The following is a 22,014-nucleotide window of genomic DNA, read 5'->3' on the forward strand; positions in this document are numbered from 1 at the left end:
AATGTCCCTCTTCTTCCTTGCAGGAGCCCAGTGATAAAGGAACCATGGTTGATCCAATGGAGAATGGCTTGTTTGACATTCCTGACTATGACAACACGGATGACGAGACCTTTCCTCCTCTCCCTCCTCCCTTCTCACCAGGAGAGGGAGGAGATCCTTTTACAGGTGAGGACAATGACAACTGCAGCTCACCAGTACCAAGCCTGCTTCCAGATCTGGTTGTGCTATTTTGCCGACTGCCATGGTTGCTGTCGTGCTTATGATGCTCTGGGACCAGACGAGGCACACAATACCCAACACAAACCTGTGTGTCTACAGGTAGACTGATATGACGTCATCATTATTATTATATACACAGCTGGGAGACTTCCTGCTCACTGACATCACAGACAATATAATGGGTAGATATAGATATGACATCATCATTATTATTATATACACAGCTGGGAGACTTCCTGCTCACTGACATCACAGACAATATAATGGGTAGATATAGATATGACATCGTCATTATTATTATATACACAGCTGGGAGACTTCCTGCTCACTGACTTCACAGACAATATAATGGGTAGATATAGATATGACATCATCATTATTATTATTATTATTGTTATTATTATATACACAGCTGAGAGACTTCCTGCTCACTGACATCACAGACAATATAATGGGTAGATATAGATATGACATCGTCATTATTATTATATACACAGCTGGGAGACTTCCTGCTCACTGACATCACAGACAATATAATGGGTAGATATAGATATGACATCATCATTATTATTATATACACAGCTGGGAGACTTCCTGCTCACTGACATCACAGACAATATAATGGGTAGATATAGATATGACATCATCATTATTATTATATACACAGCTGGGAGACTTCCTGCTCACTGACATCACAGACAATATAATGGGTAGATATAGATATGACATTATTATTATATACACAGCTGGGAGACTTCCTGCTCACTGACATCACAGACAATATAATGGGTAGATATAGATATGACATCATCATTATTATTATATATACAGCTGGGAGACTTCCTGTTTACTGACATCACAGACAATATAATGGGTAGATATAGATATGACATCATCATTATTATTATATACACAGCTGGGAGACTTCCTGCTTACTGACATCACAGACAATATAATGGGTAGATATAGATATGACATCATCATTATTATTATTATTGTTATTATATACACAGCTGGGAGACTTCCTGCTCACTGACATCACAGACAATATAATGGGTAGATATAGATATGACATCATTATTATTATATACACAGCTGGGAGACTTCCTGCTTACTGACATCATGGACAATATAATGGGTAGATATAGATATGACATCATTATTATTATTATTATTGTTATTATATACACAGCTGGGAGACTTCCTGCTCACTGACATCACAGACAATATAATGGGTAGATATAGATATGACATCATCATTATTATTATATATACAGCTGGGAGACTTCCTGTTTACTGACATCACAGACAATATAATGGGTAGATATAGATATGACATCATCATTATTATTGTTATTATATACACAGTTGGGAGACTTCCTGCTCACTGACATCACAGACAATATAATGGGTAGATATAGATATGACGTCATCATTATTATTATTATATACACAGCTGGGAGACTTCCTGCTCACTGACATCACAGACAATATAATGGGTAGATATAGATATGATATTATTATTATTATTATATACACAGCTGGGAGACTTCCTGCTCACTGACATCATGGACAATATAATGGGTAGATATAGATATGACATTATTATTATTGTTATTATATACACAGCTGGGAGACTTCCTGCTCACTGACATCACAGACAATATAATGGGTAGATATAGATATGACATCATCATTATTATATACACAGCTGGGAGACTTCCTGCTTACTGACATCATGGACAATATAATGGGTAGATATAGATATGACATCATTATTATTATATACACAGCTGGGAGACTTCCTGCTCACTGACATCATGGACAATATAATGGGTAGATATAGATATGACATCATTATTATTATTATTATTGTTATTATATACACAGCTGGGAGACTTCCTGCTCACTGACATCACAGACAATATAATGGGTAGATATAGATATGACATCATCATTATTATTATATATACAGCTGGGAGACTTCCTGTTTACTGACATCACAGACAATATAATGGATAGATATAGATATGACATCGTCATTATTATTATATACACAGCTGGGAGACTTCCTGCTCACTGACATCACAGACAATATAATGGGTAGATATAGATATGACATCATTATTATTATTATTATATACACAGCTGGGAGACTTCCTGCTCACTGACATCACAGACAATATAATGGGTAGATATAGATATGACATCATCATTATTATTATATATACAGCTGGGAGACTTCCTGCTTACTGACATCACAGACAATATAATGGGTAGATATAGATATGACATCATCATTATTATTATATACACAGCTGGGAGACTTCCTGCTTACTGACATCACAGACAATATAATGGGTAGATATAGATATGACATCATCATTATTATTATATACACAGCTGGGAGACTTCCTGCTTACTGACATCACAGACAATATAATGGGTAGATATAGATATGACATCATCATTATTATTATTATTGTTATTATATACACAGCTGGGAGACTTCCTGCTCACTGACATCACAGACAATATAATGGGTAGATATAGATATGACATCATTATTATTATTATATACACAGCTGGGAGACTTCCTGCTTACTGACATCACAGACAATATAATGGGTAGATATAGATATGACATCATTATTATTATTATTGTTATTATATACACAGCTGGGAGACTTCCTGCTCACTGACATCACAGACAATATAATGGGTAGATATAGATATGACATCATCATTATTATTATTGTTATTATTATATACACAGCTGGGAGACTTCCTGCTCACTGACATCACAGACAATATAATGGGTAGATATAGATATGACATCATCATTATTATTATTATTGTTATTATATACACAGCTGGGAGACTTCCTGCTCACTGACATCACAGACAATATAATGGGTAGATATAGATATGACATCATTATTATTATATACACAGCTGGGAGACTTCCTGCTCACTGACATCACAGACAATATAATGGGTAGATATAGATATGACATCATTATTATTATTATTATTATTATATACACAGCTGGGAGACTTCCTGCTCACTGACATCACAGACAATATAATGGGTAGATATAGATATGACATCATCATTATTATTATTATTGTTATTATATACACAGCTGGGAGACTTCCTGCTCACTGACATCACAGACAATATAATGGGTAGATATAGATATGACATCATCATTATTATTATTATTGTTATTATATACACAGCTGGGAGACTTCCTGCTCACTGACATCACAGACAATATAATGGGTAGATATAGATATGACATCATCATTATTATTATTATTGTTATTATATACACAGCTGGGAGACTTCCTGCTCACTGACATCACAGACAATATAATGGGTAGATATACTTTCCATTGATGGCTGTTGATGTTGTTCAGGGGAGGAGGGAGGAGAGATCTCCAAGCTGGCCGAAGTCCCTGTTGCCAAGAGGAGAGGCGTCAAGAGACCACAGCCCAAACTGGACTCTCAGAGGTACGTGTGTGTTAGCCTGGAGAAGGGCATAAAAGAGCGTTTGGATCAGGAACCTCTACAGACCAGAATGTTGAATACAATGATATTGTCACGTACTTTATCGGTTGTCTGTGTGGCTGGTCCTTTTGATGGTAGAAATGTGAGATAATATATTTCACAGGAAAGTTAATAATTACATCAACTGATCAAAGCGCTGGTAGTGTGTTCAGATCACGTGAAGCATGTAGCAGAACCATATCAACAGGCTGGGCCAGTGTGCATGTAGCAGAGCCATATCAACAGGCTGGGCCAGTGTGCATGTAGCAGAGCCATGTCAACAGGCTGGGCCAGTGTGCATGTAGCAGAGCCATGTCAACAGGCTGGGTCAGTGTGCATGTAGCAGAGCCATGTCAACAGGCTGGGTCAGTGTGCATGTAGCAGAGCCATGTCAACAGGCTGGGCCAGTGTGCATGTAGCAGAACCATGTCAACAGGCTGGGCCAGTGTGCATGTAGCAGAGCCATGTCAACAGGCTGGGTCAGTGTGCATGTAGCAGCCATGTCAACAGGCTGGGTCAGTGTGCATGTAGCAGAGCCATGTCAACAGGCTGGGCCAGTGTGCATGTAGCAGAGCCATGTCAACAGGCTGGGCCAGTGTGCATGTAGCAGAGCCATGTCAACAGGCTGGGCCAGTGTGCATGTAGCAGAGCCATGTCAACAGGCTGGGTCAGTGTGCATGTAGCAGAGCCATGTCAACAGGCTGGGTCAGTGTGCATGTAGCAGAGCCATGTCAACAGGCTGGGTCAGTGTGCATGTAGCAGAGCCATGTCAACAGGCTGGGCCAGTGTGCATGTAGCAGAGCCATGTCAACAGGCTGGGTCAGTGTGCATGTAGCAGAGCCATGTGAACAGGCTGGGTCAGTGTGCATGTAGCAGAGCCATGTGAACAGGCTGGGCCAGTGTGCATGTAGCAGAGCCATGTGAACAGGCTGGGCCAGTGTGCATGTAGCAGAGCCATGTCAACAGGCTGGGCCAGTGTGCATGTAGCAGAGCCATGTCAACAGGCTGGGCCAGTGTGCATGTAGCAGAGCCATGTCAACAGGCTGGGCCAGTGTGCATGTAGCAGAGCCATGTGAACAGGCTGGGTCAGTGTGCATGTAGCAGAGCCATGTGAACAGGCTGGGCCAGTGTGCATGTAGCAGAGCCATGTGAACAGGCTGGGCCAGTGTGCAGAACCATATCAACATGTAGCAGAGCCATGTGAACAGGCTGGGCTAGTGTGCATGTAGCAGAGCCATGTCAACAGGCTGGGCCAGTGTGCATGTAGCAGAGCCATGTGAACAGGCTGGGTCAGTGTGCATGTAGCAGAGCCATGTGAACAGGCTGGGTCAGTGTGCATGTAGCAGAGCCATGTCAACAGGCTGGGCAGTGTGCATGTAGCAGAGCCATGTCAACAGGCTGGGCCAGTGTGCATGTAGCAGAGCCATGTCAACAGGCTGGGCCAGTGTGCATGTAGCAGAGCCATGTGAACAGGCTGGGCCAGTGTGCATGTAGCAGAACCATATCAACAGGCTGGGCAGTGTGGGCCAGTGAACAGGTGCATGTAGCAGAGCCATGTCAACAGGCTGGGCCAGTGTGCATGTAGCAGAGCCATGTGAACAGGCTGGGCCAGGCATGGCAGAACCATATCAACAGGCTGGGCCAGTGTGCATGTAGCAGAGCCATGTCAACAGGCTGGGCCAGTGTGCATGTAGCAGAGCCATGTGAACAGGCTGGGCCAGTGTGCATGTAGCAGAACCATATCAACAGGCTGGGCCAGTGTGCATGTAGCAGAGCCATGTGAACAGGCTGGGCCAGTGTGCATGTAGCAGAGCCATGTGAACAGGCTGGGCCAGTGTGCATGTAGCAGAACCATGTGAACAGGCTGGGCCAGTGTGCATGTAGCAGAACCATGTCAACAGGCTGGGCCAGTGTGCATGTAGCAGAGCCATGTGAACAGGCTGGGCTAGTGTGCATGTAGCAGAGCCATGTCAACAGGCTGGGCTAGTGTGCATGTAGCAGAGCCATATCAACAGGCTGGGCTAGTGTGCATGTAGCAGAACCATATCAACAGGCTGGGCTAGTGTGCATGTAGCAGAGCCATGTCAACAGGCTGGGCTAGTGTGCATGTAGCAGAGCCATGTGAACAGGCTGGGCCAGTGTGCATGTAGCAGAACCATGTGAACAGGCTGGGCCAGTGTGCATGTAGCAGAACCATGTGAACAGGCTGGGCTAGTGTGCATGTAGCAGAACCATGTCAACAGGCTGGGCTAGTGTGCATGTAGCAGAACCATATCAACAGGCTGGGCTAGTGTGCATGTAGCAGAACCATATCAACAGGCTGGGCTAGTGTGCATGTAGCAGAGCCATGTCAACAGGCTGGGCTAGTGTGCATGTAGCAGAACCATATCAACAGGCTGGGCTAGTGTGCATGTAGCAGAGCCATGTCAACAGGCTGGGCTAGTGTGCATGTAGCAGAGCCATGTCAACAGGCTGGGCTAGTGTGCATGTAGCAGAACCATGTCAACAGGCTGGGCCAGTGTGCATGTAGCAGAACCAGAACAGGCCATAGCAGAACCATATCAACAGGCTGGGCCAGTGTGCATGTAGCAGAGCCATGTGAACAGGCTGGGCCAGTGTGCATGTAGCAGAGCCATGTGAACAGGCTGGGCCAGTGTGCATGTAGCAGAGCCATGTGAACAGGCTGGGCTAGTGTGCATGTAGCAGAGCCATGTGAACAGGCTGGGCTAGTGTGCATGTAGCAGAGCCATGTGAACAGGCTGGGCCAGTGTGCATGTAGCAGAGCCATGTGAACAGGCTGGGCCAGTGTGCATGTAGCAGAGCCATGTCAACAGGCTGGGCCAGTGTGCATGTAGCAGAGCCATGTGAACAGGCTGGGCTAGTGTGCATGTAGCAGAACCATATCAACAGGCTGGGCCAGTGTGCATGTAGCAGAACCATGTCAACAGGCTGGGCCAGTGTGCATGTAGCAGAGCCATGTCAACAGGCTGGGCCAGTGTGCATGTAGCAGAACCATGTCAGTGTGCATGTAGCAGAACCATATCAACAGGCTGGGCCAGTGTGCATGTAGCAGAGCCATGTCAACAGGCTGGGCCAGTGTGCATGTAGCAGAACCATATCAACAGGCTGGGCCAGTGTGCATGTAGCAGAGCCATGTCAACAGGCTGGGCCAGTGTGCATGTAGCAGAACCATATCAACAGGCTGGGCCAGTGTGCATGTAGCAGAGCCATATCAACAGGCTGGGCCAGTGTGCATGTAGCAGAGCCATGTCAACAGGCTGGGCCAGTGTGCATGTAGCAGAGCCATGTCAACAGGCTGGGCCAGTGTGCATGTAGCAGAGCCATGTCAACAGGCTGGGCCAGTGTGCAGTGTGCATGTAGCAGAACCATGTCAACAGGCTGGGCCAGTGTGCATGTAGCAGAGCCATGTCAACAGGCTGGGCCAGTGTGCATGTAGCAGAACCATATCAACAGGCTGGGCCAGTGTGCATGTAGCAGAACCATGTCAACAGGCTGGGCCAGTGTGCATGTAGCAGAGCCATGTGGGCCAGTGTGCAACAGGCTGGGCCAGTGTGCATGTAGCAGAACCATGTCAACAGGCTGGGCCAGTGTGCATGTAGCAGAACCATGTCAACAGGCTGGGCCAGTGTGCATGTGTAGCAGAACCATATGTCAGAGCCAGGCTGGCAGAACCATATCAACAGGCTGGGCCAGTGTGCATGTAGCAGAACCATATCAACAGGCTGGGCCAGTGTGCATGTAGCAGAGCCATGTCACACAGGCTGGAACCATATCAACAGGCTGTGCATGTAGCAGAACCATATCAACAGGCTGGGCCAGTGTGCATGTAGCAGAGCCATGTCAACAGGCTGGGTCAGTGTGCATGTAGCAGAGCCATGTCAACAGGCTGGGTCAGTGTGCATGTAGCAGAACCATGTCAACAGGCTGGGCCAGTGTGCATGTAGCAGAACCATATCAACAGGCTGGGCCAGTGTGCATGTAGCAGAACCATGTCAACAGGCTGGGCCAGTGTGCATGTAGCAGAGCCATGTCAACAGGCTGGGCCAGTGTGCATGTAGCAGAACCATATCAACAGGCTGGGCCAGTGTGCATGTAGCAGAACCATGTCAACAGGCTGGGCCAGTGTGCATGTAGCAGAACCATATCAACAGGCTGGGCCAGTGTGCATGTAGCAGAACCATATCAACAGGCTGGGCCAGTGTGCATGTAGCAGAACCATGTCAACAGGCTGGGCCAGTGTGCATGTAGCAGAACCATATCAACAGGCTGGGCCAGTGTGCATGTAGCAGAACCATATCAACAGGCTGGGCCAGTGTGCATGTAGCAGAGCCATGTCAACAGGCTGGGCCAGTGTGCATGTAGCAGAACCATATCAACAGGCTGGGCCAGTGTGCATGTAGCAGAACCATATCAACAGGCTGGGCCAGTGTGCATGTAGCAGAACCATATCAACAGGCTGGGCCAGTGTGCATGTAGCAGAACCATGTCAACAGGCTGGGCCAGTGTGCATGTAGCAGAACCATATCAACAGGCTGGGCCAGTGTGCATGTAGCAGAACCATATCAACAGGCTGGGCCAGTGTGCATGTAGCAGAACCATGTCAACAGGCTGGGCCAGTGTGCATGTAGCAGAACCATGTCAACAGGCTGGGCCAGTGTGCATGTAGCAGAACCATGTCAACAGGCTGGGCCAGTGTGCATGTAGCAGAACCATGTCAACAGGCTGGGCCAGTGTGCATGTAGCAGAACCATATCAACAGGCTGGGCCAGTGTGCATGTAGCAGAACCATGTCAACAGGCTGGGCCAGTGTGCATGTAGCAGAACCATATCAACAGGCTGGGCCAGTGTGCATGTAGCAGAACCATATCAACAGGCTGGGCTAGTGTGCATGTAGCAGAACCATATCAACAGGCTGGGCCAGTGTGCATGTAGCAGAACCATATCAACAGGCTGGGCCAGTGTGCATGTAGCAGAGCCATGTCAACAGGCTGGGCCAGTGTGCATGTAGCAGAACCATGTCAACAGGCTGGGCCAGTGTGCATGTAGCAGAACCATGTCAACAGGCTGGGCCAGTGTGCATGTAGCAGAACCATGTCAACAGGCTGGGCCAGTGTGCATGTAGCAGAACCATGTCAACAGGCTGGGCCAGTGTGCATGTAGCAGAACCATGTCAACAGGCTGGGCCAGTGTGCATGTAGCAGAACCATGTCAACAGGCTGGGCCAGTGTGCATGTAGCAGAACCATGTCAACAGGCTGGGCCAGTGTGCATGTAGCAGAACCATGTCAACAGGCTGGGCCAGTGTGCATGTAGCAGAACCATATCAACAGGCTGGGCCAGTGTGCATGTAGCAGAACCATGTCAACAGGCTGGGCCAGTGTGCATGTAGCAGAACCATGTCAACAGGCTGGGCCAGTGTGCATGTAGCAGAGCCATGTCAACAGGCTGGGCCAGTGTGCATGTAGCAGAACCATGTCAACAGGCTGGGCCAGTGTGCATGTAGCAGAACCATGTCAACAGGCTGGGCCAGTGTGCATGTAGCAGAGCCATGTCAACAGGCTGGGCCAGTGTGCATGTAGCAGAACCATGTCAACAGGCTGGGCCAGTGTGCATGTAGCAGAACCATGTCAACAGGCTGGGCCAGTGTGCATGTAGCAGAGCCATGTGAACAGGCTGGGTCAGTGTGCATGTAGCAGAACCATGTCAACAGGCTGGGCCAGTGTGCATGTAGCAGAGCCATGTCAACAGGCTGGGCCAGTGTGCATGTAGCAGAGCCATGTCAACAGGCTGGGCCAGTGTGCATGTAGCAGACAGGCCATGTCAACAGGCTGGGCTCAGTGTGCATGTAGCAGAACCATGTCAACAGGCTGGGCCAGTGTGCATGTAGCAGAACCATGTCAACAGGCTGGGCCAGTGTGCATGTAGCAGAACCATGTCAACAGGCTGGGCCAGTGTGCATGTAGCAGAACCATGTGAACAGGCTGGGCCAGTGTGCATGTAGCAGAACCATGTCAACAGGCTGGGCCAGTGTGCATGTAGCAGAACCATGTGAACAGGCTGGGCCAGTGTGCATGTAGCAGAACCATGTCAACAGGCTGGGCCAGTGTGCATGTAGCAGAACCATGTCAACAGGCTGGGCCAGTGTGCATGTAGCAGAACCATGTCAACAGGCTGGGCCAGTGTGCATGTAGCAGAACCATGTCAACAGGCTGGGCCAGTGTGCATGTAGCAGAACCATGTCAACAGGCTGGGCCAGTGTGCATGTAGCAGAACCATGTCAACAGGCTGGGCCAGTGTGCATGTAGCAGAACCATGTCAACAGGCTGGGCCAGTGTGCATGTAGCAGAACCATGTCAACAGGCTGGGCCAGTGTGCATGTAGCAGAACCATGTCAACAGGCTGGGCCAGTGTGCATGTAGCACAACCATGTCAACAGGCTGGGCTAGTGTGCATGTAGCAGAACCATATCAACAGGCTGGGCCAGTGTGCATGTAGCAGAACCATATCAACAGGCTGGGCCAGTGTGCATGTAGCAGAACCATGTCAACAGGCTGGGCCAGTGTGCATGTAGCAGAACCATGTCAACAGGCTGGGCCAGTGTGCATGTAGCAGAACCATGTCAACAGGCTGGGCCAGTGTGCATGTAGCAGAACCATGTCAACAGGCTGGGCCAGTGTGCATGTAGCAGAGCCATGTCAACAGGCTGGGCCAGTGTGCATGTAGCAGAACCATGTCAACAGGCTGGGCCAGTGTGCATGTAGCAGAACCATGTCAACAGGCTGGGCCAGTGTGCATGTAGCAGAACCATGTCAACAGGCTGGGCCAGTGTGCATGTAGCAGAACCATGTCAACAGGCTGGGCCAGTGTGCATGTAGCAGAACCATGTCAACAGGCTGGGCCAGTGTGCATGTAGCAGAACCATGTGAACAGGCTGGGCCAGTGTGCATGTAGCAGAACCATGTCAACAGGCTGGGCTAGTGTGCATGTAGCAGAACCATGTCAACAGGCTGGGCCAGTGTGCATGTAGCAGAACCATGTCAACAGGCTGGGCCAGTGTGCATGTAGCAGAACCATGTCAACAGGCTGGGCCAGTGTGCATGTAGCAGAACCATGTCAACAGGCTGGGCCAGTGTGCATGTAGCAGAGCCATGTCAACAGGCTGGGTCAGTGTGCATGTAGCAGAACCATGTCAACAGGCTGGGTCAGTGTGCATGTAGCAGAGCCATGTCAACAGGCTGGGCCAGTGTGCATGTAGCAGAACCATGTCAACAGGCTGGGTCAGTGTGCATGTAGCAGAACCATGTCAACAGGCTGGGTCAGTGTGCATGTAGCAGAACCATGTCAACAGGCTGGGTCAGTGTGCATGTAGCAGAACCATGTGAACAGGCTGGGTCAGTGTGCATGTAGCAGAGCCATGTCAACAGGCTGGGTCAGTGTGCATGTAGCAGAGCCATGTCAACAGGCTGGGTCAGTGTGCATGTAGCAGAGCCATGTCAACAGGCTGGGTCAGTGTGCATGTAGCAGAACCATGTGAACAGGCTGGGTCAGTGTGCATGTAGCAGAGCCATGTCAACAGGCTGGGTCAGTGTGCATGTAGCAGAACCATGTGAACAGGCTGGGCCAGTGTGCATGTATCAGAACCATGTCAACAGGCTGGGCCAGTGTGCATGTATCAGAACCATGTGAACAGGCTGGGCCAGTGTGCATGTATCAGAACCATGTGAACAGGCTGGGCCAGTGTGCATGTATCAGAACCATGTCAACAGGCTGGGCCAGTGTGCATGTATCAGAACCATGTGAACAGGCTGGGCCAGTGTGCATGTATCAGAACCATGTCAACAGGCTGGGCCAGTGTGCATGTATCAGAACCATGTGAACAGGCTGGGCCAGTGTGCATGTAGCAGAACCATGTGAACAGGCTGGGCCAGTGTGCATGTAGCAGAACCATGTCAACAGGCTGGGCCAGTGTGCATGTAGCAGAACCATGTGAACAGGCTGGGCCAGTGTGCATGTAGCAGAACCATGTCAACAGGCTGGGCCAGTGTGCATGTAGCAGAACCATGTCAACAGGCTGGGCCAGTGTGCATGTAGCAGAACCATGTCAACAGGCTGGGCCAGTGTGCATGTAGCAGAACCATGTCAACAGGCTGGGCCAGTGTGCATGTAGCAGAACCATGTCAACAGGCTGGGCTAGTGTGCATGTAGCAGAACCATATCAACAGGCTGGGCCAGTGTGCATGTAGCAGAACCATATCAACAGGCTGGGCCATGTAGCAGAACCATTTCAACAGGCTGGGCCAGTGTGCATGTAGCAGAACCATGTGAACAGGCTGGGCCAGTGTGCATGTAGCAGAACCATGTCAACAGGCTGGGCCAGTGTGCATGTAGCAGAACCATGTCAACAGGCTGGGCTAGTGTGCATGTAGCAGAACCATGTCAACAGGCTGGGCCAGTGTGCATGTAGCAAAACCATGTCAACAGGCTGGGCCAGTGTGCATGTAGCAGAGCCATGTCAACAGGCTGGGCCAGTGTGCATGTAGCAGAACCATGTCAACAGGCTGGGCCAGTGTGCATGTAGCAGAACCATGTCAACAGGCTGGGCCAGTGTGCATGTAGCAGAACCATGTCAACAGGCTGGGTCAGTGTGCATGTAGCAGAACCATGTCAACAGACTGGGCCAGTGTGCATGTAGCAGAACCATGTCAACAGGCTGGGCTAGTGTGCATGTAGCAGAACCATGTGAACAGGCTGGGCCAGTGTGCATGTAGCAGAACCATGTCAACAGGCTGGGCTAGTGTGCATGTAGCAGAACCATGTGAACAGGCTGGGCCAGTGTGCATGTAGCAGAACCATATCAACAGGCTGGGCCAGTGTGCATGTAGCAGAACCATGTCAACAGGCTGGGCCAGTGTGCATGTAGCAGAACCATGTCAACAGGCTGGGTCAGTGTGCATGTAGCAGAGCCATGTCAACAGGCTGGGTCAGTGTGCATGTAGCAGAACCATGTCAACAGGCTGGGTCAGTGTGCATGTAGCAGAGCCATGTCAACAGGCTGGGTCAGTGTGCATGTAGCAGAACCATGTCAACAGGCTGGGTCAGTGTGCATGTAGCAGAACCATGTCAACAGGCTGGGTCAGTGTGCATGTAGCAGAACCATGTCAACAGGCTGGGTCAGTGTGCATGTAGCAGAACCATGTGAACAGGCTGGGTCAGTGTGCATGTAGCAGAACCATGTGAACAGGCTGGGTCAGTGTGCATGTAGCAGAGCCATGTCAACAGGCTGGGTCAGTGTGCATGTAGCAGAACCATGTGAACAGGCTGGGCCAGTGTGCATGTAGCAGAACCATGTGAACAGGCTGGGTCAGTGTGCATGTAGCAGAACCATGTCAACAGGCTGGGTCAGTGTGCATGTAGCAGAACCATGTCAACAGGCTGGGTCAGTGTGCATGTAGCAGAACCATGTCAACAGGCTGGGTCAGTGTGCATGTAGCAGAACCATGTCAACAGGCTGGGTCAGTGTGCATGTAGCAGAACCATGTCAACAGGCTGGGCCAGTGTGCATGTAGCAGAGCCATGTGAACAGGCTGGGCCAGTGTGCATGTAGCAGAGCCATGTCAACAGGCTGGGTCAGTGTGCATGTAGCAGAACCATGTCAACAGGCTGGGTCAGTGTGCATGTAGCAGAGCCATGTCAACAGGCTGGGTCAGTGTGCATGTAGCAGAGCCATGTCAACAGGCTGGGTCAGTGTGCATGTAGCAGAACCATATCAACAGGCTGGGCTAGTGTGCATGTAGCAGAACCATGTCAACAGGCTGGGCCAGTGTGCATGTAGCAGAGCCATGTCAACAGGCTGGGTCAGTGTGCATGTAGCAGAACCATATCAACAGGCTGGGTCAGTGTGCATGTAGCAGAACCATGTCAACAGGCTGGGCCAGTGTGCATGTAGCAGAACCATGTCAACAGGCTGGGCCAGTGTGCATGTAGCAGAGCCATGTCAACAGGCTGGGTCAGTGTGCATGTAGCAGAACCATGTCAACAGGCTGGGTCAGTGTGCATGTAGCAGAACCATGTCAACAGGCTGGGTCAGTGTGCATGTAGCAGAACCATGTCAACAGGCTGGGTCAGTGTGCATGTAGCAGAACCATGTCAACAGGCTGGGTCAGTGTGCATGTAGCAGAACCATGTGAACAGGCTGGGTCAGTGTGCATGTAGCAGAGCCATGTCAACAGGCTGGGTCAGTGTGCATGTAGCAGAACCATGTGAACAGGCTGGGCCAGTGTGCATGTAGCAGAACCATGTGAACAGGCTGGGCCAGTGTGCATGTAGCAGAACCATGTGAACAGGCTGGGTCAGTGTGCATGTAGCAGAACCATGTGAACAGGCTGGGTCAGTGTGCATGTAGCAGAACCATGTCAACAGGCTGGGTCAGTGTGCATGTAGCAGAACCATGTCAACAGGCTGGGTCAGTGTGCATGTAGCAGAACCATGTCAACAGGCTGGGTCAGTGTGCATGTAGCAGAGCCATGTCAACAGGCTGGGTCAGTGTGCATGTAGCAGAACCATATCAACAGGCTGGGCTAGTGTGCATGTAGCAGAACCATGTCAACAGGCTGGGCCAGTGTGCATGTAGCAGAGCCATGTGAACAGGCTGGGCCAGTGTGCATGTAGCAGAGCCATGTGAACAGGCTGGGCTAGTGTGCATGTAGCAGAACCATGTCAACAGGCTGGGTCAGTGTGCATGTAGCAGAGCCATGTCAACAGGCTGGGTCAGTGTGCATGTAGCAGAGCCATGTCAACAGGCTGGGTCAGTGTGCATGTAGCAGAACCATATCAACAGGCTGGGCTAGTGTGCATGTAGCAGAACCATGTCAACAGGCTGGGCCAGTGTGCATGTAGCAGAGCCATGTGAACAGGCTGGGTCAGTGTGCATGTAGCAGAACCATATCAACAGGCTGGGCTAGTGTGCATGTAGCAGAACCATGTCAACAGGCTGGGCCAGTGTGCATGTAGCAGAACCATGTCAACAGGCTGGGCCAGTGTGCATGTAGCAGAGCCATGTCAACAGGCTGGGTCAGTGTGCATGTAGCAGAACCATGTCAACAGGCTGGGCCAGTGTGCATGTAGCAGAACTATGTCAACAGGCTGGGTCAGTGTGCATGTAGCAGAACCATGTCAACAGGCTGGGCCAGTGTGCATGTGTCTCCTGCATGTATCCTGTGATCATGCATCAGGTGAAATATGAACGGCACAACCAGCGATTTGAACAGTTGTGTAATTCTACTTTCCTGTGGATATACTGAGTACGGTTACATGCACACGATAATGTGATTTATTATGGATAGTCAAATTATAATGGTTCAATTTAAAAATGTTTGCATGCTTTGTAAGAGGAAGGATTTCCCTAATGACCCTGTTTCCATGGAGACGTCTGAAAAAGGCTCCCTGACGTCTCTCTGATAAATGCAGAACATCACCCGTCTAAATTAACATTCTACACGAACATGTTATTTTTTTGAGTTGGGACATTATAAAGTTTGTACGTGAGAACTACTTCTAAAAACCCGTATATTCAGTTGTTCCTAACTCACTTCACTAAAGACGGAGGCTCTCGGCTGGTGTCAGCACAGGCGCAGATCAAACACACCACTTTACTAAAGAGGGAGGCTCTCGGCTGGTGTCAGCACAGGTGCAGATCAAACACACCACTTCACTAAAGAGGGAGGCTCTCGGCTGGTGTCAGCACAGGTGCAGATCAAACACACCACTTCACTAAAGAGGGAGGCTCTCGGCTGGTGTCAGCACAGGTGCAGATCAAACACACCACTTCACTAAAGAGGGAGGCTCTCGGCTGGTGTCAGCACAGGTGCAGATCAAACACACCACTGGGACGCCGATTTAAGGTGTTTTACACGTCCTAATCATTTGAAAGACTGCTCAGAAAAGCAGGTGTTTTAATTGGCGTATGTTTACTTCAATTATGACCTCACGCCGATTTAAGATGCAGAGTAAGGTGTTTACATGACTCATGCCGTACTCGACCTTCTGACACAATCAGTTTAATATCAATAAATAATATCAAATATTTAAAAAACGATGTAAACATAGTCATTTTCTCACGTTCCTACCTGCAAAAAGACCAACCACACAGACAACCGGTAAAGTAAGTTAAAATATAATTTTATTCAACATTATAGCTTGTACAGGTCATGAGAGAGAGAGAACTTTCCTAATCCAAATGCTCGTTTATGCCCAACCATGAAAATCGATGTCTGGTTTTTGGCATATTGTCCCTGTTCTGTTACAACCGACGGATTTAAAAAAAAAAAAAAACCCCACAAAGGTTTTGATGATCAAGTCCTTGTTGATTCTCTTTGTCTTTGCAGCAGCATTACAGACCTGTTTGATGTGTGGCAGTTCAATAGCCGGTGTTTGTGTTCACGTGTTTTACTCCAGGCTGACATCAGAAAGAGGACTTCCGGCTCTTCGTAACCTGTTTGACAACATTCATTTCAAAGGCAAAGGACACGAGGTAAAGGCTGACAGCAGACTCATGTATTTACACCTGCTTCTACACCTGCATTGCTTGCTGTTTGGGGTTTTAGGCTGGGTTTCTGTACAGCACTTTGAGATATCAGCTGATGTACGAAGGGCTATATAAATACATTTGATTTGATTTGTATTGTCTCTTGTTGGGCAGATGGGTCTGTTTTGTCTGTTTTTTTTTTTTACTCAAAGTGAAAGATGATTGCCGAAAGGTTATCCAGTTGACTCCCACAGCAGCCAAAGGGTGTGATGTGTGTGTGTTTTCCACTCCCACAGCAGCCAAAGGGTGTGATGTGTGTGTGTGTGTTTTCCACTCCCACAGCAGCCAAAGGGTGTGATGTGTGTGTGTGTTTTCCACTCCCACAGCAGCCAAAGGGTGTGATGTGTGTGTGTTTTCCACTCCCACAGCAGCCAAAGGGTGTGATGTGTGTGTGTGTTTTCCACTCCCACAGCAGCCAAAGGGTGTGATGTGTGTGTGTTTTCCTCTCCCACAGCAGCCAAAGGGTGTGATGTGTGTGTGTGTTTTCCACTCCCACAGCAGCCAAAGGGTGTGATGTGTGTGTGTTTTCCACTCCCACAGCAGCCAAAGGGTGTGATGTGTGTGTGTGTTTTCCACTCCCACAGCAGCCAAAGGGTGTGATGTGTGTGTGTTTTCCACTCCCACAGCAGCCAAAGGGTGTGAGCTCCCACAGCAGCCAAAGGGTGTGATGTGTGTGTGTTTTCCACTCCCACAGCAGCCAAAGGGTGTGATGTGTGTGTGTGTTTTCCTCTCCCACAGCAGCCAAAGGGTGTGATGTGTGTGTGTTTTCCACTCCCACAGCAGCCAAAGGGTGTGATGTGTGTGTGTTTTCCACTCCCACAGCAGCCAAAGGGTGTGATGTGTGTGTGTTTTCCACTCCCACAGCAGCCAAAGGGTGTGATGTGTGTGTGTTTTCCACTCCCACAGCAGCCAAAGGGTGTGATGTGTGTGTGTGTTTTCCACTCCCACAGCAGCCAAAGGGTGTGATGTGTGTGTGTGTTTTCCACTCCCACAGCAGCCAAAGGGTGTGATGTGTGTGTGTGTTTTCCTCTCCCACAGCAGCCAAAGGGTGTGATGTGTGTGTGTGTTTTCCACTCCCACAGCAGCCAAAGGGTGTGATGTGTGTGTGTGTTTTCCTCTCCCACAGCAGCCAAAGGGTGTGATGTGTGTGTGTGTTTTCCACTCCCACAGCAGCCAAAGGGTGTGATGTGTGTGTGTGTTTTCCTCTCCCACAGCAGCCAAAGGGTGTGATGTGTGTGTGTGTTTTCCACTCCCACAGCAGCCAAAGGGTGTGATGTGTGTGTGTTTTCCACTCCCACAGCAGCCAAAGGGTGTGATGTGTGTGTGTTTTCCACTCCCACAGCAGCCAAAGGGTGTGATGTGTGTGTGTGTTTTCCACTCCCACAGCAGCCAAAGGGTGTGATGTGTGTGTGTTTTCCACTCCCACAGCAGCCAAAGGGTGTGATGTGTGTGTGTTTTCCACTCCCACAGCAGCCAAAGGGTGTGATGTGTGTGTGTGTTTTCCACTCCCACAGCAGCCAAAGGGTGTGATGTGTGTGTGTGTTTTCCTCTCCCACAGCAGCCAAAGGGTGTGATGTGTGTGTGTTTTCCACCAGGTTGAGGACTTGCGGGTGCTGATGCAGAGGATGGAGAACTGGGCTCACAGGCTGTACCCCAAACTACAGTTCGAAGACTTCATAGACAAACTGGAGACGCTGGGCAGCAAGAAAGAAGTCCAGGTCAGACTGACACGCCCTTGTTGTTATAACCAACATCCAGGTCAGACTGACAGGCCCTTGTTGTTATAACCAACATCCAGGTCAGACTGACAGGCCCTTGTTGTTATAACCAACATCCAGGTCAGACTGACAGGCCCTTGTTGTTATAACCAACATCCAGGTCAGACTGACAGGCCCTTGTTGTTATAACCAACATCCAGGTCAGACTGACAGGCCCTTGTTGTTATAACCAACATCCAGGTCAGACTGACAGGCCCTTGTTGTTATAATCAACATGCAGGTCAGACTGACAGGCCCTTGTTGTTATAATCAACATGCAGGTCAGACTGACAGGCCCTTGTTGTTATAACCAACACCCAGGTCAGACTGACAGGCCCTTGTTGTTATAACCAGGCCCTTGTTGTTCTAACCAACATCCAGGTCAGACTGACAGGCCCTTGTTGTTATAATCAACATGCAGGTCAGACTGACAGGCCCTTGTTGTTATAATCAACATGCAGGTCAGACTGACAGGCCCTTGTTGTTATAATCAACATGCAGGTCAGACTGACAGGCCCTTGTTGTTATAATCAACATGCAGGTCAGACTGACAGGCCCTTGTTGTTATAACCAACATCCAGGTCAGACTGACAGGCCCTTGTTGTTATAATCAACATGCAGGTCAGACTGACAGGCCCTTGTTGTTATAATCAACACGCAGGTCAGACTGACAGGCCCTTGTTGTTATAATCAACATGCAGGTCAGACTGACAGGCCCTTGTTGTTATAATCAACATGCAGGTCAGACTGACAGGCCCTTGTTGTTATAATCAACATGCAGGTCAGACTGACAGGCCCTTGTTGTTATAATCAACATGCAGGTCAGACTGACAGGCCCTTGTTGTTATAATCAACATGCAGGTCAGACTGACAGGCCCTTGTTGTTATAACCAACATCTGGAGGTCAGACTGAATGTTGTTGTGTCAGTGGAAGTGGTCTGAATGTTGTTGTTCTAACCAACATCTGGAGGTGTGGTGTTGTCAGTGGAAGTGGTCTGAATGTTGTTGTTCTAACCAACATCTGGAGGTGTGGTGGTGTCAGTGGAAGTGGTCTGAATGTTGTTGTTCTAACCAACATCTGGAGGTGTGGTGGTGTCAGTGGAAGTGGTCTGAATGTTGTTGTTCTAACCAACATCTGGAGGTGTGGTGGTGTCAGTGGAAGTGGTCTGAATGTTGTTGTTCTAACCAACATCTGGAGGTGTGGTGGTGTCAGTGGAAGTGGTCTGAATGTTGTTGTTCTAACCAACATCTGGAGGTGTGGTGGTGTCAGTGGAAGTGGTCTGAATGTTGTTGTTCTAACCAACATCTGGAGGTGTGGTGGTGTCAGTGGAAGTGGTCTGAATGTTGTGTTTTCTCAGACGTGTCTGAAGAGAATACGGTTCGACATGCCGCTGATACATGAAGACTTCATAGGAGACGACGGTGAGAGGACAGCGTCACCAACTACATTTTACTGTTAGAAAGGATTCACTACGTATCAAGTGACTCAGAGTGGGAGTGCTGATTTTAGGATCAGTTTTGCCTTGTACACAACAGTGAATAAGATTATACGTACAGGGAGGACCTGATCTGAGATCAGAACTCCTACTCTGAGACGCTTAACACATACAGTCCCAGATCAATAGTAGTGTCTAGAGGTAGATATGACACAGTCCCAGATCAATAGTAGAGTCTAGAGGTAGATATAACACAGTCCCAGATCAATAGTAGTGTCTAGAGGTAGATATGACACAGTCCCAGATCAATAGTAGTGTCTAGAGGTAGATATAACACAGTCCCAGATCAATAGTAGTGTCTAGAGGTAGATATAACACAGTCCCAGATCAATAGTATTGTCTAGAGGTAGATATGACACAGTCCCAGATCAATAGTATTGTCTAGAGGTAGATATAACACAGTCCCAGATCAATAGTATTGTCTAGAGGTAGATATAACACAGTCCCAGATCAATAGTATTGTCTAGAGGTAGATATAACACAGTCCCAGATCAATAGTAGTGTCTAGAGGTAGATATAACACAGTCCCAGATCAATAGTAGTAGTAGTGTCTAGAGGTAGATATAACACAGTCCCAGATCAATAGTATTGTCTAGAGGTAGATATGACACAGTCCCAGATCAATAGTAGTAGTAGTGTCTAGAGGTAGATATAACACAGTCCCAGGTCAATAGTATTGTCTAGAGGTAGATATAACACAGTCCCAGGTCAATAGTATTGTCTAGAGGTAGATATAACACAGTCCCAGATCAATAGTATTGTCTAGAGGTAGATATAACACAGTCCCAGATCAATAGTAGTAGAGGTAGATATAACACAGTCCCAGATCAATAGTATTGTCTAGAGGTAGATATAACACAGTCCCAGATCAATAGTAGTGTCTAGAGGTAGATATAACACAGTCCCAGATCAATAGTATTGTCTAGAGGTAGATATAACACAGTCCCAGATCAATAGTAGTAGTAGTGTCTAGAGGTAGATATAACACAGTCCCAGGTCAATAGTATTGTCTAGAGGTAGATATAACACAGTCCCAGATCAATAGTATTGTCTAGAGGTAGATATAACACAGTCCCAGATCAATAGTATTGTCTAGAGGTAGATATAACACAGTCCCAGATCAATAGTATTGTCTAGAGGTAGATATAACACAGTCCCAGATCAATAGTAGTGTCTAGAGGTAGATATAACACAGTCCCAGATCAATAGTAGTGTCTAGAGGTAGATATAACACAGTCCCAGATCAATAGTAGTGTCTAGAGGTAGATATAACACAGTCCCAGATCAATAGTAGTGTCTAGAGGTAGATATAACACAGTCCCAGATCAATAGTAGTATCTTAGGGGTATATTTGATGTCCCAGTCAATAGTTTGTCTAGAGGTAGATATAGCAGTCAGATCAATAGTAGTTTTACAAAATGACACAGTCCCAGATCAATTTTATCCATTGATCCAGGTAGAGGTAGATATAACACAGTCCCAGATCAATAGTAGTGTCTAGAGGTACCATATGACACAGTCCCAGATCAATAGGTTTGTCTGAAGACCCAGGTAGATATAACACAGTCCCAGATCCCAATAGTTCCCTTCCTCCCAGGTAGATATAACACAGTCCCAGATCAATAGTAGTGTCTAGGCACAGTCCCAGATCAATAGTAGTGTCTAGAGGTAGATATAACACAGTCCCAGATCAATAGTATTGTCAGCAGAGGTAGATATCAACAAACGGTCCCAGGCAATAGTAGTGTCTAGAGGTAGATATAACACAGTCCCAGATCAATAGTAGTGTCTAGAGGTAGATATAACACAGTCCCAGATCAATAGTAGTGTCTAGAGGTAGGACACAGTCCCAGATCAATAGTAGTGTCTACAGGTCAGATATAACACAGTCCCAGATCAATAGTAGTGTCTAGATGTAGATACACACAGTCCCAGATCAATACAGTGTCTAGAGGTAGATATAACACAGTCCCAGATCAACACACAGGTCAGAGGTAGATATCACAGTCCCAGATCAATAGTACTGTCTAGCAGGTAGATATAACACAGTCCCAGATCAATAGTAGTGTCTAGAGGTAGATATAACACAGTCCCAGATCAATAGTAGTGTCTAGAGGTAGATATACACAGTCCCAGATCAATAGTAGTGTCCGCATGAGCAACACACAGGTCCCGACATCACATAGTAGTGTCTGGTCCGTAGATATAACACAGTCAGATCAATATCAGTATCTTAGGGGTATATTTGAGACTAGTAGATTTGCAGGTTTACACAGTCAGAACTGACATCACACTCAGAAGGAGACATTCAGTATGCAGCAACACACAGGTCAGACACGACATCACACTTAGAGAGGAGACGGCCCGCATGCAGCAACACACAGGT

General features: G+C 48.1%; 1 protein-coding gene and 2 long non-coding RNA genes across 4 annotated transcripts in view; all 3 read left to right on the plus strand.

Annotated features, from left to right (window-relative positions):
* tipin (timeless interacting protein) overlaps nt 1–22,014 on the plus strand; it is a 35,160-nt gene that overhangs the window by 9,998 nt on the left and 3,148 nt on the right. The window contains exons 2-6 of the mRNA XM_052503493.1: nt 24–165; nt 3,643–3,736; nt 16,246–16,321; nt 17,971–18,093; nt 19,491–19,554. Coding sequence (XP_052359453.1) covers nt 45–165; nt 3,643–3,736; nt 16,246–16,321; nt 17,971–18,093; nt 19,491–19,554 — 478 coding nt within the window. The 5' untranslated portion in view covers nt 24–44. The remainder of the gene's footprint in view (nt 1–23; nt 166–3,642; nt 3,737–16,245; nt 16,322–17,970; nt 18,094–19,490; nt 19,555–22,014) is intronic.
* On the plus strand, nt 18,390–18,810 carry LOC127919705 (uncharacterized). The gene is made up of 3 exons (XR_008103797.1): nt 18,390–18,413; nt 18,514–18,553; nt 18,714–18,810. It is a non-coding gene; the product is annotated as an uncharacterized LOC127919705 (long non-coding RNA).
* On the plus strand, nt 19,792–21,747 carry LOC127919704 (uncharacterized). Of its 2 annotated transcripts, none has more exons than XR_008103795.1 (7): nt 19,792–19,810; nt 19,975–20,015; nt 20,057–20,226; nt 20,434–20,556; nt 20,645–20,931; nt 21,383–21,464; nt 21,663–21,747. It is a non-coding gene; the product is annotated as an uncharacterized LOC127919704 (long non-coding RNA). The 2 variants fall into 2 exon arrangements; XR_008103796.1 differs by having other exon boundaries at nt 19,793–19,810; nt 20,098–20,138; nt 20,475–20,556.

Source organism: Oncorhynchus keta, unplaced genomic scaffold (genome assembly GCF_023373465.1).
Source record: "Oncorhynchus keta strain PuntledgeMale-10-30-2019 unplaced genomic scaffold, Oket_V2 Un_contig_17400_pilon_pilon, whole genome shotgun sequence".
Classification (NCBI taxonomy): Eukaryota; Metazoa; Chordata; class Actinopteri; order Salmoniformes; family Salmonidae; genus Oncorhynchus; species Oncorhynchus keta.